This window comes from Hermetia illucens, chromosome 4 (genome assembly GCF_905115235.1).
Source record: "Hermetia illucens chromosome 4, iHerIll2.2.curated.20191125, whole genome shotgun sequence".
Classification (NCBI taxonomy): domain Eukaryota; kingdom Metazoa; phylum Arthropoda; class Insecta; order Diptera; family Stratiomyidae; genus Hermetia; species Hermetia illucens.
Genome location: NC_051852.1, coordinates 84,634,403 through 84,651,818, shown reverse-complemented (window position 1 = coordinate 84,651,818; position 17,416 = coordinate 84,634,403). Strand labels below are relative to the sequence as shown.

General features: G+C 41.6%; 1 protein-coding gene across 1 annotated transcript in view; it reads right to left on the bottom strand.

Moving 5' to 3' along the window:
* The window catches only part of LOC119654822 (S phase cyclin A-associated protein in the endoplasmic reticulum), a 127,147-nt gene that overhangs the window by 13,819 nt on the left and 95,912 nt on the right, over nt 1-17,416 (bottom strand). The window contains exons 7-9 of the mRNA XM_038060383.1: nt 11,004-11,149; nt 10,732-10,824; nt 10,347-10,438 (exon numbers count right to left, since the gene is read on the bottom strand). Coding sequence (XP_037916311.1) covers nt 10,347-10,438; nt 10,732-10,824; nt 11,004-11,149 — 331 coding nt within the window. The remainder of the gene's footprint in view (nt 1-10,346; nt 10,439-10,731; nt 10,825-11,003; nt 11,150-17,416) is intronic.

Genomic DNA, 17,416 nt, shown 5'->3' with positions numbered 1-17,416 from the left:
CCTAATAGTTTGCTAGCTTATTCCCAACATGAGGAAGACAAACTGTATACACTAGACGACATAATATCATACATCCTGAATTTATTCGAATTAGAGGTCTTCTACTGTCGTGGTTTTGAAAGTAGTCTTTTCGAGTGCATAGCTGCATGCGACCGCTCCGCTCATCAAGTGGCATCAGGTCAAGACCCAAGGAGAGCAGCGAATCCATCAAAAGTTGTGTGTGGAGTTTGGTTTCAAAAGATTTGCATTTCGGGGAAACGAGTGGTTGATCTTTAACGAAGGATTTTTGTTCATTTTCAAGTCATGGATGCATTGAGGTTACTTTGAGGACGTGAAACGCATCGATCGCTCCGAGCGTAGAGTTAGTGACGCCGCAAACGGCCCGGATTCAACAGAAAGAAGAAAACACGGCCAATCGAGAATATTTTCTATGGCCCTGACATTGCAAATTGAAATGTAATTTTTTTACAATCATGTTTTATATCATGCTTTATCTTTAAAAGCGTTGTCCCGAAAGTTGATTTTTTAAGAATTGTGGCATCACTTCTACCAGAAATATTCACCAAATTCAATCAATTTTTTTCTTCAGTTGTTCAGCGAACATTTCGCTATGACTTTCCAAGCCAGTTTTTGAAAAATGTGTTTGTACCATTTTTAAAGCCCCTCAAGGTTTAAAACAAGTCGGAACACCGGAAGCTGGACAATTCGAGTATAATGGTTTTATGTTCATCTTGAGTGAAAAATTCCCTATTCACGTTTTCCCATTCGCGTATACCTTTAATTCAAAATATTCCTTGATATACATACGTATTTCCAAACTCCAAATCCGCCGTTCATATGATGAAGACGTCATATACGTCTTAGAGTGCGATAAATTCAGGTAAAATACACAGTTTTGACCGCGTTACACAATACGCAATTTGACCTTCGTTAGCAATAGTTGGATTTGGATTCATTACTTATCACCATACCAAATGTTGTACACCTAGGAAGAACTTAAGGGGGATTGTCCCTGCCCAAGAAGGCATCGAGGCGCGGCAAACCTTCCATGTATTGGTAGACAGTAAAAATCGCAGAGTTCTGGAAGGAGTGTCACAGGCTCCGCCGCTTAACACAACCTCTAGGCGATCGGGAGGAGGCATGTACCATAACGACGGAGTACAAATTAGCCAAACGGAGACTCCATAGCGCAATAAACAACAGCAAAACTCGCTGCTGGCAAGATCTGGTCGATGAGGTACAGTCTGTTACATAAGAGCGTGGTCACTGTTACACGTAGATAAAAAATCAGAGCGTCCTGTTTCTTTTTCTATGACATAGAGGGCACCTCAGTCCTTCATGCTTTTTGTAAAAAGTCAGCTCTCTGTCAAATTTAGTCTTCAATTGAGTGGTTTTTCGAAATGAGTGCTGTTTATGCCTCCCGCTTTGAGGCAATTTTTCTATGTTTGCATGAAAAAGGACCCAAATTAACGCAAACTGCTGCTGCGAAATATATGGGAAAGTCGAAGCAGTTCGTTAGCAAGTGGATAAATCGCTATAAAAAGGTCGGTAAAGTTGATGATTTTCCTGATCGCGGAAGTGCAAGCAAAGTTTCAAAAAAAGACGAAAAAAAGATTCTCGCATTGTTCTCGACAGATCCAACTTTGACTTTACGTGGAGCTGCTGTGAAATTGAAAGCAAAAGGTGTTGACATATTTTACGGAACGATTCGCAGGCACTTGCTTGCCAATAAACGGAAATATCGCAGTACTTTGGAAAAACCAATGTTGAGTGCAAAACACGTTGAAAAACGAGTGGAATGGGCGAAGGAAAACTTGGACCGCAATTGGAGCAACGTAATTTTTTTTTATGAATCCTCCTTCTGGGCATTTCCGAGCATCAAACACGCCTGGACAACCTCCACCAGTAGGATGCTTCAACGGACTGTTAAACACCCCGTCAAGGTCCATGTTTGGGGGTGCTTCTCAAACAAAGGTTTCGGTACTTTGTTCTTATTTACCGAGAATTTAAATGCCGAAAAAATGAATAAAATATATCAAAAGGCTATGTTACCATCTGCTAAGCAATGGTATATCAGCAATGGTATATCCGAAACACCGAACTCGAACGTGTAGCGAGTGGAAGGCGCAAAACGGAGTTGTCACTTTAGATTGGCCATCTCAGTCACCGGATGCAAATCCCATGAAAAAGGTGTGAGCTCTGATGAAAATGCAGCTTCGCAGACGCAAGCCATGTAATTTACATCAACTTTCTCGACAAATTCGGAAAATTGGGAGGTCTTTTCCGGTAGAATATGCAGAAAAACTAGTGGAACGTATGCCCCGACGGTGCCAGGCCATAATTGACAATGCAGGAGATTGGACTTGCTACTGAGGTATTTGCATTGACTATTGGCGACCAAATTATCAATAAATTTGCGAATTTTCGAAAAATCAATTGTTGTTATTATTTAACAGTGACCACGCTCTTATGTAACAGACTGTAAATGGGGATCCGTGGGGACTCGGTTAGAAACTGGTAGTTCGAAAAATCGGGGCTCTGCGGAAACCCTGTTCACTTAAGGCCGAGCAGATGGACCGCATTGTAAGGGCACTCCCTGCACACCCCGTATGGGATGATGATGTCGGCGCGGAGAGCGCAAAGGACTGTCCACTTTTTTCTATAAAAAAGTTGGAACAGGCAGTCCTCTCGATGAAAAGCAAGAAAGCGTCAGGACCCGATGGTATTCCAGCAGAGGTATACAAACTGGTATTCCAACACCGTCCAGACCTACTACTCGGCGAATTCAACGCTTGCCTGAAAAAGGGCATTTTCCCTGCTCGTTGAAAGCTGGCGAGGCTTGCGCTGATCCATAAAGGGAAAGGCGACCCCGAATCGCCGTCTGCATACCGCCTACTATGTATGCTTGACACTGCTGGGAAAGTGCTCGAAAAGCTCATCAGAGGTAGACTCGCCGAAGCGATACGCGCTGCCGGAGATTTATCTCCCCGGCAGTTTGGGTTTAGAGCAGGGAGATCCATAATTGATGCTGTCGTGCAAGTCGTGGACGCTGTTCGACGAGCAGAGGCACATAGCCGCCGAACTCGACGGATGGTAGTCCTCGTAACACTTGACGTCAGAAACGCCTTTAGTTCCGTAAGATGGAAAGACATTCTAGGCACACTAGACAATACTTTCAACGTGCCGAGCTATCTCTTACGGATACTGAGGGACTATCTGAGGAACCGCTCCCTGCTCTATGAAACACTAGAGGGTCAAAGGAGGATGGAGGTCACGTCGAGGGTAGCACAGGAATCCATCCTAGGGCCGGACCTCTGGAACGTTACCTATGACAGTCTACTTAAACTCGACATGCCAGAAGAGTCGCGCCTGGTCGGCTATGTGGATGACAGGCGCAAAGCAGACTCGGCACATTGATGCGACGGATAAGCGAATGGATGACTACTCATGGTTTCAACCTTGCATTGGAAAAAACGGAGGTAGTCATCCTGACTAAAAAGACCTGCATCCCATATCGTTCGGCGAGTTGATAATCGAGTCAAAATCAGCGGTAAAGTACCTCGGGTTGACTCTTGACTCAAAGATGAGCTTTTCTGCGCAAATCAAAGCAGCAGCGAACAAGGCTGCAGTTGGAGTTTCGTACCGAACCGGGAGTCCAACACTTTGTGCGTAAATGCATTCACCTACCCTACCCTACCCAAAAAAAAAGGATTGTCGGATAAATTTGTAAAATATGGTAATATACTATTGCTAGCTTTTTTTAAGCAGATATTGGAATCAAGTGTATTTTGAGGCCTTGGTTCCTGCATGCATCATAGCATTTTTTTTAGATTTGGTGGTTGGATAATTTCTGAGAACGAGATGTGTTACACTTTTTGAGGCACACATTTTGAGTCCTCAGTCTTCTATATCTCACCCGGTATCAAAACTATATCAGTTTCTACTAATTGAGCCGTTTCATTTGATACCCTACATGATCATATTCTGTGAAAAAAAATTACACCCCCCTTTCACATTTTTGGGCCGCCCACTCCACTTAAACCCAATGCAAAATGATGTAAAGGGATTCGCAAACCACACGATATCGCCAAATTTCGTGACAATTGGTTTAGCCGTTTCCGAGTAAATTGAGTGCGACAGATAGACAGACGGACGAACAGACATCGAATGGAATCCGATTGTTGTTTTGTTTTACACAAAACCGTACAAAAATACAAAAACGACTTTTTTATAAAATGATATTAATTCTTGCGAAATTTCAAAATAATAAAAATTCCGCTGGGAAAACATAGCCATAATTTTCTTGATTTCGAATAGATAAAATGACCATTCAGGTGCCAGAAAATCGCCCATGACATTTCGACAAGGACTATGGTAAGAAGTCAAGAAAGTCAAGGACATAGGAAAAACTATGAATAAGTTTAAGTTCACAAAATCATGAAATAAAATCGCAGTAGGGCAACGGATACATTTAGCATATCAAAAGCCGGTAGGCGCATTTCTTCTACCACTTCGAGTAGCAGGAACGACTGTTTCATCACTGTTTGGCCCTCCACTCCCCTACTTTACAAACAACATCAAATTTGATGCCTATTTCATCAAATAGTAATCGAGACCTTTCGTCGATAAGCCACAGCAGTTGGGGTGCAAACTACTCTTAGCTTGTACATCTCTGTGAATTGTGGGTTGTAGAATTCACTCAAAGTATTCCCTGCCTACAATCCCTGCACTGCTTACGCTTCGTAAACGGCTACCACAGCTATAAATCGGATTGATCTTTCGCTATGGGGTTTTGCTTCCGTTAACGATTTATGATTGGATTCTGGAATGTGCTTATTGATGACGGCATCGAGGCTGCCTAGAATGAATGCCAAGTCATCCGTTGAACATGCCCTTTTGTCCTGGGAACCAATATCAGACACTGCTCGGATGGAGACTTCCGATACAGAGGAGAAGGGGGCTTTCTAGGAGCAAGTGAACGCAATCCAGGAGGGGCTTCCAAAAGCTGGCATTGCTATCGTAATGTGTAATGTGATTCTGATAACACCTTATTCGAACAAGTGATGGTGAAACACCGCCTTGGGTATCGTAACGATAATGGTAAGCGGCTTGCGACTTTCGGAAGCTTCCACTGCTTGGCAATTGGTAGGACATTTTTCAGTTGAGCCAGTTGGATGACAACTGATCGACAACATACACCTAATCAGATCGACTACGTCACGACCAGCAGCAGATTTGAAAATTCTCTTCCAGATGTGCGAAATAAAAGAGACGCTGATGTCGGCCTCCGGGAAAAGTGTAGGCGTCCCAGGAAGTTCTGGAGAGGACTAATGCGCATTTAGGAACCGAAAACAGGAGGGGAGCAACAATCAATACAGCATCATTCACGGTCACAGGTGCAAAAACACCATTGACGACGTTAGCAAATGGTTTCTCTTCCTGAATCCCCAAAATTTGCCGAGGAATACAAAGAACTTGAGGATAAACAAGAGTCCCGCAGTGGTACTTTTACAAGATCTTCAACTAACTTCATCGCCCAATCAATCTCTGTCTCCTGCTGACACATAAAGGCGAAAACAAGCAAAATACCGTACACAGCAAACGGCACCGAAGAAAGAATCGCTTACCTATAAATGTTACAATCAAAATTTCATTGTTATTCCAAGTTTGTCAGACCGCAAGAGTTGGCGCTACTTCTTTCTCTTTAAAAAATATTATAAAAAAAAAAGTGAAACAAGAGAACGCCGCTATAGACGAGGCAGGACCGTTTTCTTTCTCCTCCGCTCTTTCACTTCTTTCTGTCTAGAATTCTACTCATTTCACTTGCATGTTTTCTTTCTTGGGTTGTCCATGCCCGCTAACGATGTCCTCGTTGTTACTGTGGCCATACGGATGCCGCCGTTTTAATCTAGGAGCCCGACAATATGGTTCCTCCAACTCAAGGCCAAATTCACTTTGCGGATGCCGGTCGTTTCAATTACGCGCTGGTCGAGCTGGACGAGGAGGCAGTTGAGCTTGTCTCCGAAGTCCTCGAGGACTGTCCTTACACTCGACTAAAACAGCAGCTCATAAAATGTCTATCAGTAAATGAGACGACTAAAATTACTTACTGAAAGAGCTAACGCAAGGTCACCGTGCGCCAAACCAAATGCTGCCTGACGTGAAGTCACAAAGTTGACACCGAGCTACTACAAACTTTGTGCCTGCGAGGCTTCCGAAGAGCACACAGGCCATCCTGGCAGGTGTGGATTTGGAGTCTCTGAATACGTTAGCTATTATCGCGGACAAAGTTGACGAGGTCCACGTGCGACTCATGGTTGGTGAGGGATCTGGCGATTACTCAAGCTAGGTGGCTCAGCTGCAGCAGATGGTGGTAGCATTAACAGCCACCGTGTCCGAGTAGGCAGAGGCTGTCGGGACTTTGTGTACCGGGAGTAGGACTAAATCGGTGTGTAAATCTGTCTCCCGAAATGGGCGATCACAGTCGTTGAAACTCGCGGCAGCAAATTCTTCGACGATCCGCACGTATGGCTACAGTCGGCTAGACTTGAGTTTAGGACTTCGAATAGCATTTTCTTTGCGCTTCATTATTACGGACATCAGCATACCCATCGCGGATTTGATGTGCCACTATGGATTACAAGTAGATATACATGATAGGCCCCTGATTGACCCCAAAACCTCCCTTAGGTTATCAGGAAAAATCTCATCCAGCTCACCCACCACACTTCCCATCGTTTCTGAAGACGTTGCCGACGCATGTATTCGCACACTTCTTCAAAAATACCGCAACATCACTACCGAGCGTAGTCTCTCCGAGCCTGTTAAGCATGATGTTCACCACCACATCAACACTATTGGCTCCCCATTTTTCTCTAAGGTGCGTCCATTAACACCGCAGAAGTCCGTAGTTGCACGGAAAGAGTTCGAAGAACTTCTTAAGCAAGGTATTTGCAGACCTTCAGACAGTCGGTTAGTCTTCGCCACTTCATATGGTCCCTAAATCCAATGGCGAATGGAGACCTTGTGGCGACTATGGACGTCTAAATGCTCAGATGATTCCAGACCGATACTCCATCCCACTCATCCACGATTTTGCGCACTATGTCGTAAATTGCAGCAACTTCTCGACCTTGGACTTAGTGAAGGCATACCACGGCAATTTGCACACCTTTCGGACTCTTCGAGCATTTAGAGCACCTCGAGTGCATTTTTCAATGTCTTTTTAGGCCGATATAGTACTTAATGTTGAAAAGTGCAAATTTCTATAATCACAGATCAGATTCCTTGACCACCTGATTGAGTAATCGAACCGAACCCAGTCAAGGTGCAAGCAATTTCGAGCTCACCACTTCCAAGGAACTGAAAAGATTCTTGAGCATGTTAAACTTTTATTGTCGTTTTTTTACTCAAAACCGCCCACCATCAATTGATCCTTAACGACTTCTTGTCTAGTCCGTAAACCAAAGACTCCCGTCTGATTGTATGGTTCTCAGAAGCTATTCAGGCGTTTGACACCACCAGCTAGATGCACCCTAGCCGTATTCATCAATGCCTCAGACATTACCGTAGGTGCTGCTCTTCATAAAAAAAATAATCAAATCTGGCAGCCGTTGAGCTTCTTCTCCAAACATATCAATCCCGATCAACAGAACTACAGCACCTATGATCGTGGGTTACTCGCCGCGTACCTCGCCATTAAAAACTTCCGCTGAAGGCAGGCCGTACACATTATTCACAGACCATAAGCCACTCATTTTTGCTTTCAAACAAAAGCCCGACAAAGCGTCCCCTCTCCAACTTCAGCACCTGAGGTTTATCAGCTACTTCACTTCCGACATTCAAACAGTTGAAAAGATCACGTGATTGCTGACGCTTTGTCACGTGTTGGCCCTTTGCGAGACTCGCACTGTTTCAAGTAGTGCCTGAGGCGATACCTCTGAAAGATATTACTGCACAATCTTATGCGGAGATTCTCTGTGGAGAATGAGTTCCACGCTTTGATGTGCCGGCAATTGTAATTACCGACCAGGAAATGCAGTTTTAATCCTCCCTTTTCTCACAGTTGGGCAAACTCCTCGGCTTTAAACGGACAACCGCGTACCACCCGCAGTCCAATGGGATGCTCGAAAGGCGGCACAGGATGCTAAAGGCCGGTATAATGGCCCAAGACGACCGTTCGTGCTCACAGATCCTACCACTCGTTCTACTTGGCCGCGCAGGACGCGTCCGTTTTGACTTACAGTGACCCAGTTGAGGGAGGTGTGCGTCTGGTTCCTCGCAACCCTCGTTTGGTTTTAGCTGGGGAGTGTTGTGGCGGAACGAGAAACCTGTGTATCGAACGCAGGCAAATGTGAACCGTGGCGGCCATGACATCGACAAAACAATTTTTGACATCGAAAATTTTGTTTTTCGGTGTCAATTGGAGACAGACGAGCGCAAGGAGGAAAATGATTCTTCTCAATAAAATTTATACTCCAATAATTAATCAAACAATTGTTGGCGCAACAATCTAATTAGACATGTTAGAGCGCTTCTTCCAAAACCGTAACGGTACACTACAGAATTAGAGTACCCTATAGGAAGCAATGTGGTCAGCAGTTCGCTCGCCCGAGATTATTACTCTGATTTAACTCATTCACAGTTGAGTCAACTGGTATCCGACGTCAAATCACAATGCAATCACTCAGCTATCCGGACACATTAAACAAATATTTAAAATAAATAAATGATGTAATGTAATTTAGTCTGTAAATTATTATAATTTCACCTACATGAATACTAGGAGGCGTAAACTTGATCACCTGAGAGCCATAACATTACATGATATGGAGGTGAAACGAGAAACAGAGGTCAAATATTTGGGAATTACGCTAGACCAAAAATTACTCTGGAAGACACATGTCGGAAAGCCACGAGGGCTCTGATGACTTGCAGGTCCATAGCAGGAAAAAAATGAGGTTGCAGCCCGAATATACTACTTTGGATATATACTCCAATAGTAAGGCCAATGATTACCTATGGAATGGTAATCTGGACAGAAAGAACCGAACTCAGCACACAAGCCAGGGGATTACACAAGCTCCAAGGGTTGGCTTGCGTGTGTATCAGTGGGGCAATGAGGACATGCCCAACGGCATCCCTGGAGGCCCTTCTGGGGTTAACCCTTCTCCATCTGCACATACAAATGAGGGCAAGGAAGGCAATAGTCAGGATGGCCGGTAGTATGAGTGAGGCGGAGAGCTGCCCAAATCGAAGGAAAATTGGTATTCTTTCTAGGCGGTATCTCGAATTACTGATACCAAGAGATAACATGACAACGAGGTTTCACTTCGATAAGAAGATTGAACCTCGTTGGAGTAACAAGGCAAACTGGGAGAGCGTGGCTGCGACATACGGCTTAAACCAGCAACTGGTTACTTGGTACACTGACGGATCCCTCACAGCAGAAGGAGCGGGTGCCGGTGTCATTGGTCCAAGGAAAATTTACTTTGAGCCAATGGGCAGGTACACTAGCATATTCCATATACAAAGGAACTATAGGGGGCAGAACATAGCTATTGCACTTCTGCAAAGTAGGTCGAGGCAAAGATCTGGAAGTAGGGAACATACTAAAGTTCGTAACGGTTATAGGCCTGATTGAGATACTATGATCAATAGGTACACTATAACCAGTAAAAGGGGCACAATAGTGCTTCAAGGACGCAGTGCGAATTTCCCTTAACAGAATAATAATAATAATAAGGAGGGAGAAGCCCAATTCGCGAATAGTAGCAATCGCGGCTTCATGCAGAGCCGATTTTTCTTGTATTCATTTTTTTTAGTGAAATCCTTTGATAACGTATACAATTATTAGAATGCCAGAGCCCTAAATAGATCAATATTCGATTAGCTTCGATTAGATCTTCGATTCGCGTTTTTAGCCATGTGGGACGTGGATGAACAACCATGAAACTCTTCTTCTATATATTTTATACTCCACTTATGTTTCTTGGAACCAAAGCGCAACTGTCGCTAATTCGGTGAAATCTTTTTTAATGACAGATCTAATATCACTTTTCTCTCCTTTCATCGTTTAAATCAATGCGGCTCATAAGAATGACGGCATTTATATAAGATTTGGGTAGGTAATAAGGATAAGGATGTAGACGATTTTTTGAAATTTTTTATCTCTCTGTATTCAAGGATTTCATAGTTATTTCGTTTTAATTTGATCAAGGGTTCGTTCATTGCATATGCTCTGATGCATTTGATGTTCTTCTGTTATGCTTCACCAAGCCCACCAGACTATCAACCAACATCTCAAATCAAAAGAGTGACATAGGCATTGAAAAGTTTTTACTTACTTGGAACGTAGATAAATCTAAAACAGCCATCGATACGAGTAGGTTGAAGGTAGCAGCCGCTAAAGAAATGGTGCGAGGTGGGATGCATTCACCTGTAGCAGAAAATGTTGAAAATAAATATTACAAAGTAGTACATTTAGTTCTCACGACCACGAACGTGTTAAGATACAACGTGCTAAGTTACAAAGTAGAATAGGTTTACTTAAAAAAACCTAAATTGAGCTGTAAGCATTATATCAGAACATCAAAACGAACACGCGCCCGGAACACTCTTAGCACATGCTTGATTAAAATGATTTCCAAAACCTCACGTAGAAATTTATCTTGGGCTCTTTTATGAATGAAGCCATTAAACTAGTATATTTGATATAGATTTTCGTCTTACCTATCGGAACTACAGTGGCATATAGTAAAGGTATTGTCCCGAACAATTCAGTAGATTTAGCCGCACCTAAAAACCTCGTTGTGTCTGTCGGACCTGAAATTAAAAAAAAAAATTAATAAAAAGTTTATTACTTCGATATGCATATGTATGTGTTTAGGGGAATAATTTTATTTCTACACTACATATAACGAAATCTGATTCAGACATAATAACTGTACGTATGGTCACAAGAGGGGTATGTGCAAAATACGAAAGTAAATAAAACCACTTACCAACAGGACATAATTCTGCAAATTTCGTCAACAATCCCAACGTCGCCAGCAGCGATAGGACAACACTCTGATAATTCTCTATAGACTCTCGAATTTTCATACAGCGCCGAGATAAAACCTCGATGAGACCAGTTGTGACGGCATAGCTGGGAAAAAATACATTTGTGTCAATAGAATGAAAAGAATAAAATTTCAGTAACAGAACACTTGAAGGTTGAGATTCAAGTGTATGAGCGATATATGTCCCCGACATTGTGGCGAACGATTGCCCGAGAAAAAGGATGTAGTGCAACAGAATGTATAAACTCCACGAGAAGTTTCAATACAAGGGAACAAGGCAAGGATGTTTTAAGTACCGTGTGTAGCTGACACTTGTTATAATATTTACTTGCCCGGCATTGGCAGCTTTAATGTCGATTTAAGCCAGAAATCATGCCTCTGTAGGAGGTACAATTAATCCGTGTTGTAGACGATGGAGTGAAGTAGACAAGAACATCTTTTACATTTTCAGTATTTGTCAGTTTAGTAAACCATTTTGACAAGAATGTAAAACGCTTTCTTTTAGTCATTTGCATCATCTACTACTGAGGTGCTACCGATCAAAATCACACCATTGTAGAAGCTGGCCAATAGTTACTAAACATTGCCTAGTACATATACTATCATATATACTTTTTTGTTTATTGCATACCGTGCTTACCACACAAATTCCCAGATAAATCACCCTTAAATATGAACCGGAGCCCAGGGGCTGCAAACTTCTGGTAAAACTCTCACCGTGCTTCAAATAATTGTAGAACCACTTTAAAATGTTATACTTAAAATTTTACACCAACTGCACATGACTTCTTCCGCCCATCAATAAAGCCGCTTAAGTAAGAAGTAGCAGATTTTCGTGCAACCCACAATTTCATGAAAAATGCCCCTATTTCATTTTATATCAGTTCAAAAGAGCAACGAGAATTGATTCAACTAAAAGACATTCACATATTGCCTAAAAGGGGACGCATCCGAGAAAGTGGAAAATACGAGGCTTGACAAACCCGAGTAGAAAATTTATTCAAGGATTTACACTCCATTCGAGAATGAGATGTGTGCTAAACAAATTTGAGAAAGGATTATCAGGTTTTCTCCCCTCAATGAAAAAGAACGACGTTAGGATGAAGACTATGTGCGCTTGATTTCCATAAGAAGTAAAAACAGCGATATAATTTCCTTCATGTGAATGGGAGCGGCATGCGTTTCATTTTCAAGTGGGCAGCTAATATTTTGGTAGAATTCCGTTTGCTAAGGCCTATGAAATAACAATTTGCACGCAACTGCTATTTACGGAGTTTACAAGTGTCCTTGTTCCCCGTTCTGAGTGCACGAAGAGAGAGGCACTACCTAAACATTTCAATCACCAGATTTACATTCACCCCCTTATTCAAATTTAATTAACACATTGGAGAATAGTAATAAGGTGGTATTATGGTGAGCAGTCAGGACTAGGTATTTTCTAATTTGGAAATTCAACGTTACCCTATCAATACAAATATTTTGAAATAATAATCAAAATAGGCACTTTCAAGGAATATGTTTCAACTGGATAAATGAATTTTTAGGATGATTCATGGTGTATATCTACAATTTTTTATAATTAGCTAAAATGGAGTTACGAAACAAATAGTGACTTTTCCTCGGATTCTCTGAACCTTTAAAAATACTTTTACTGAGATGAAGAATCTCAACGTTCTCTAAGTTCTAAGGTCTTCTAACGCAAATATATGTTTTCAGCAAGTAAAACACTATGGACTTATGTCTACTCAGCAATTCAGGATATTCTGTTGTCAGCATCTCATTGATTTTTCAATAAGATGCAATTTTCAGTTTTGAACATTGAAAATCCTTTGGCAAAATTCTAGTGATAGACAAGAACTTATCTATCGTAGATTGTTCAAGAAGCGTAGGGTCAACTCATCCATTCACCATTACGTGTCCAAACAAATTCATAAGCTTATCATAGAGATTGAAATATTTAAATATTTGTAGCAGATACATATCGAAACAACACAATCTTCGTAAGGCCCGGGGAGCCTATAAGGAAAGTGGTCAGGAATTTTTTTAACACACTATAAAAGATAAGTTTAATCAAGTGTGTCTTGTTAAATATGAATCAGAATATGTAGATTTCAAAGAGCTAACAATTTCAAAAGAATTTCAAACATATAGCAAATGGTCTAAGAAATGCCTTTTATGTTTTCCCTGACAGGAAATTTCGAGGATGTTGGGAGTCCTGAGTCCGCACCTACTTAGTGACGGACCGAACCACTTGGGAAGCAACTTACTCCCTCTTTTGTAGTTCACGGACTCTTTTTTTTTGAGTTAAACCCAAGTTTACAAAAAAGCAAAAAAGTTGACTGACGGTTTCGTCCAGGGCAGAGGCAACTCATCAGACGCTGCCTCACCTCTGCCTCTTAAGTGGTGCAATAACCATCTGTCGTCACTTTCGGTCACGCTGCTCCCAGGGCAGAAATGAGGCAGCGTCTGATGAGTTGCCTCTGCCCTGGATGAAACCGTCAGTCGACTTTTTTTGCTTTTTTGAATATTCACATTAAAAATGATATCACTACATTAGAGCACCGTTATAACAAGTCGGAGTACCGGAAGTTCGCGCTTCGGGTATAAAGACTTTAAAGACTCTTATGTAAGAAACAATATATAGCTACAAATCCAACATAATCCTTCATATTTTTACAAACTGCAAGACATATGTATATAGATATTGTATTACGCTCACCCGAAACAAACAAACTGCCTATTTCCGAACACTATACATATATATGTACGTATATAAATTCATCGTACCCATATTTCCGATTTATTTGGTGCACAAAAGCATACGTAGGTACATATATAGTACGCATATTAAATACGGCTGGTTTAATGTACAAATATATCTATCTGAATAGACACTACCTGCAAACTTCATTAGCACGCATATACTATATACCTACATATACACACGTCTGTTTGGAGTAATTGATATTCATATACAAATGACCAAAAAACTAAAACAAAATAATGCTTTCCGACCCCATTCATATGAACTTATTTCGTTGTGATATTGACCAATTGATATGGAATGATGACGTCTACACGTTGTAGAATGCAAGAAATTCACAAAAAATGGTAAACTTTCACCCCCTATAACTTTGTTAATAATAATTGGATTTTCTTCAAACTTGACCAAATTGTGCATTATGTTATCTCTTACACCCATTTTATACTTTTGAGATGGACATAAGGGGGGTTGCCGGGTAAATATCTAAAATGTGGAAATCTACTATTATTAACTTAATTTGTGTAGATATCGGATATATTTTGAGGCCTAGATTTCATAGAGATGCACCACTGTGATTTTTTTCAGATTTTTCGGTTGGATAGGTTCTGAGAACGAGACCTGTTACACTTTTTGATGGTACTAATTGAGTCCTTTCGTTTGATACCCCACTTGGCCACATTTTGTGAAAAAATTTTTGCATGTATGGGTATTCACATGTATGGGGAGTCCATCCTTAAACTTAACACAAAATGGGGCCACTTGCTGTATGTAAAGGGAACAGCAGATCACATACTCTCATCAATTTTCGTGACAATCGCTCCCGCCGTTTCCGTATAAATCGGATGTGACAGACAGACAGACGGACAGACAAATACCGACTCGATTCTAATAAGGCTTTGTTTCACAGAAATTCTTAAAAAATGTACAAACTTTCATGGAGGTTACCTGGAAACAACGCGGGCAGCCGGAAGCTCCTGTTGATTGATTAATTGTTTTTTTATGTAAAAATTTTTGGCTTCACGATGGTTTCACTTATATATGAATATACCTCATATTCAATTCGATGTGGTACTGACATTTTATCCCGGGAGTAGCCACCACAGCTTTGTTAATAGTAATAGGATTTCCCCCAAACTTTCCAATATAATTCCTCCTATTAAAGTCTATCCTACTGCTGATCTACGATGAACTTAAGAGGTGAGTCAATTTTCAAAATATAAGTATATATTATTATGAGCAGATATCGTAATGGGGAGTATTGTGAGCCTTAGATATCATATGCACGGACAACTATGATTTTTCGGTTGGATAGGATCTGACAACAGGTCTTTGAACTGATTGACCCTTCTTAAATTGATCAGAAGAAAGTCTACTTTTCCGATCCCTCCCATCCTATAACAACGCAATAGCTGATAATAATTCATAAGATGCCAACCGACTTCATAAGATTTCAATCGAAATCATGATTCTTAAGAGGGTCATCCCGTTTGTCGGATCCGCGGAATAGAATTTTTTTTACATCAATTGTATCTAGATATAGTGTAGAATATATAGGCAAAGTGATTTGTTGATATTCGGAGTCGTCCGGAAATTATAGTGTTAAATACGTAATAAGTCGCATGCCAGATTTACGTCGATCGCCGTAATAAAGCGGGTATTTATTGGTCCGAATGGCTTCACTAAATGAACAAGAATTGAAGCCAAGGCTGTATATGTGTTTCTTCAAGAAACCTAAGGTTTATGAGCTAGGTATAGCAGATTAATGATCAGGTAAGACTTTACGACTAAAAATCACATTCTACTCTGCGTTTTTCTCGAAACATTGCAATTTGTAATAACTGCATAAACGATATCTATTTTTCGATACCCGACTTAACACCAACAATAAAGCAATGGTAGGCGTTAGATTTGGAGAAACGGTTCTACTCCGTGTCGGCAAACGAACCTAAGTATAAATTACGATAAGTTTTCTTGAAGACAGGAACTTCTTGGTAAGTTGTTGTAGTTCTGGGAAATGAAATTTTCAATCTATTGCCAATAACCGCGGGATTACCACAAGGATCTATTTTTAGACCCTCCCTCTGCAACACTTTCATGTTGAAGACCCTAGGAGGCGTCCTGGAGATCCACTTGAGACGACCATGAAGAGGACGCCCTTCTTCGAGTCTCAGCACGCCTGCCTCCTATGTTAATCCGATAGTTCTGGACGAGGTAATTTGCACGGTTGAGCAGTCGCTACACCACAAGCAATGTACCTTATATTAGTATATTAATAAAGCCATCAAAGATACTTTAATCAGAATAGGATTGGATCTTCTGCATTGGATAGTATACATGTTAGGAACAAGGATAATCCAACCTCATGCAGTAACCAATTGACCAGCGCTATGAGCAACGTCCCAAGGTGGCGCCATCTCTCCGGTGTTCTGATTAATAGTGATAAAAGAGATTCTGCACATATTGGAGAGGAGTAGGATGAGAGGGGCGGGGGCATATGCCAGCGACTTGGTGATGTCGGTGCCAGCGATATTCCGCCGTTATGAGTGAAACTATGAAGGGCGTGTTGGAAAAACTGTGCCTGTGAGCTGCAAACTGCGAAGTCGGCAAAAGTTCAAGCAAAACGCAGCTGACAAGGATGAATTCGACCTTCCGCGAGTAAATGAACAAAGATTGGCGAGGTTGATTCTGGATATGAAATATGCCGGGGTTCGTCCCATCCTGACGTACGGTTTTATTATGTGGTGGCAAGCGCCTAGCAAGAAACACTATAGAACCAAGCTTATTAGGATTGAAACCGCGCAAAGTGGAGAACCGGCGACATAACATATTATAAGGTTATGGACACAGTATTCTTCACCGACAGATCAAAGATGGTCTGTGGAGTCGGTACAGAGGTTTCTTCGGATACACAGGCGGCAGCAGTATAGTGTTCCTGGATTCGCGAGTGTATTCCAGGCAAAGGTACTGGCGACACTAGAGGCCTAAAGCATGATGCATTGCAGTCAGTGGCGATATTCTCCAGGTGCTGCACAGTCTGAGCAGTCAAACTCACCCTCCCTGGGTTCATGATCATAAGAACATAAAGGGGAATGGGCCGGCCGATGAATTGGAAATACGGGGCTCTACTCTCTATTACATTCTGTTTTGTGTTCTAGTTTCAGCAGTAAAGCTAAAACGCGGGTTCTTTAGTGGTTTCGCGACTCGAGCAAAGAAAAATCGAAGGAAGTTAAATTATTGAAATTGTTGTTGGTGTCCAGATTGTTTAGCGATTAGATAGCTTGCTTGCCGCAATGGAAGGTGGCAGAGGGATTTTCATCGTATCTGAATGTCGGATACCAGCCGACTCAGGTATGAATGAACACCTCAGCCAAATCAGCATGATAATTATGAGTGCACAACGCTGACCACATTGCCTCCTACAGTGTACCGAAGTTCTGGAATGCTCCGTTCTGCTCTTGAATGAAGTACGCTAACAAATTTCAATACCCAGTTCTAATTTGATTATCGTGCCAATGATTATTCGTATTATCATTAGGTTTAGGCGGTAGGGGTAGTATAGATCCCAGAGTGAAAGTCTGGATTGATATCC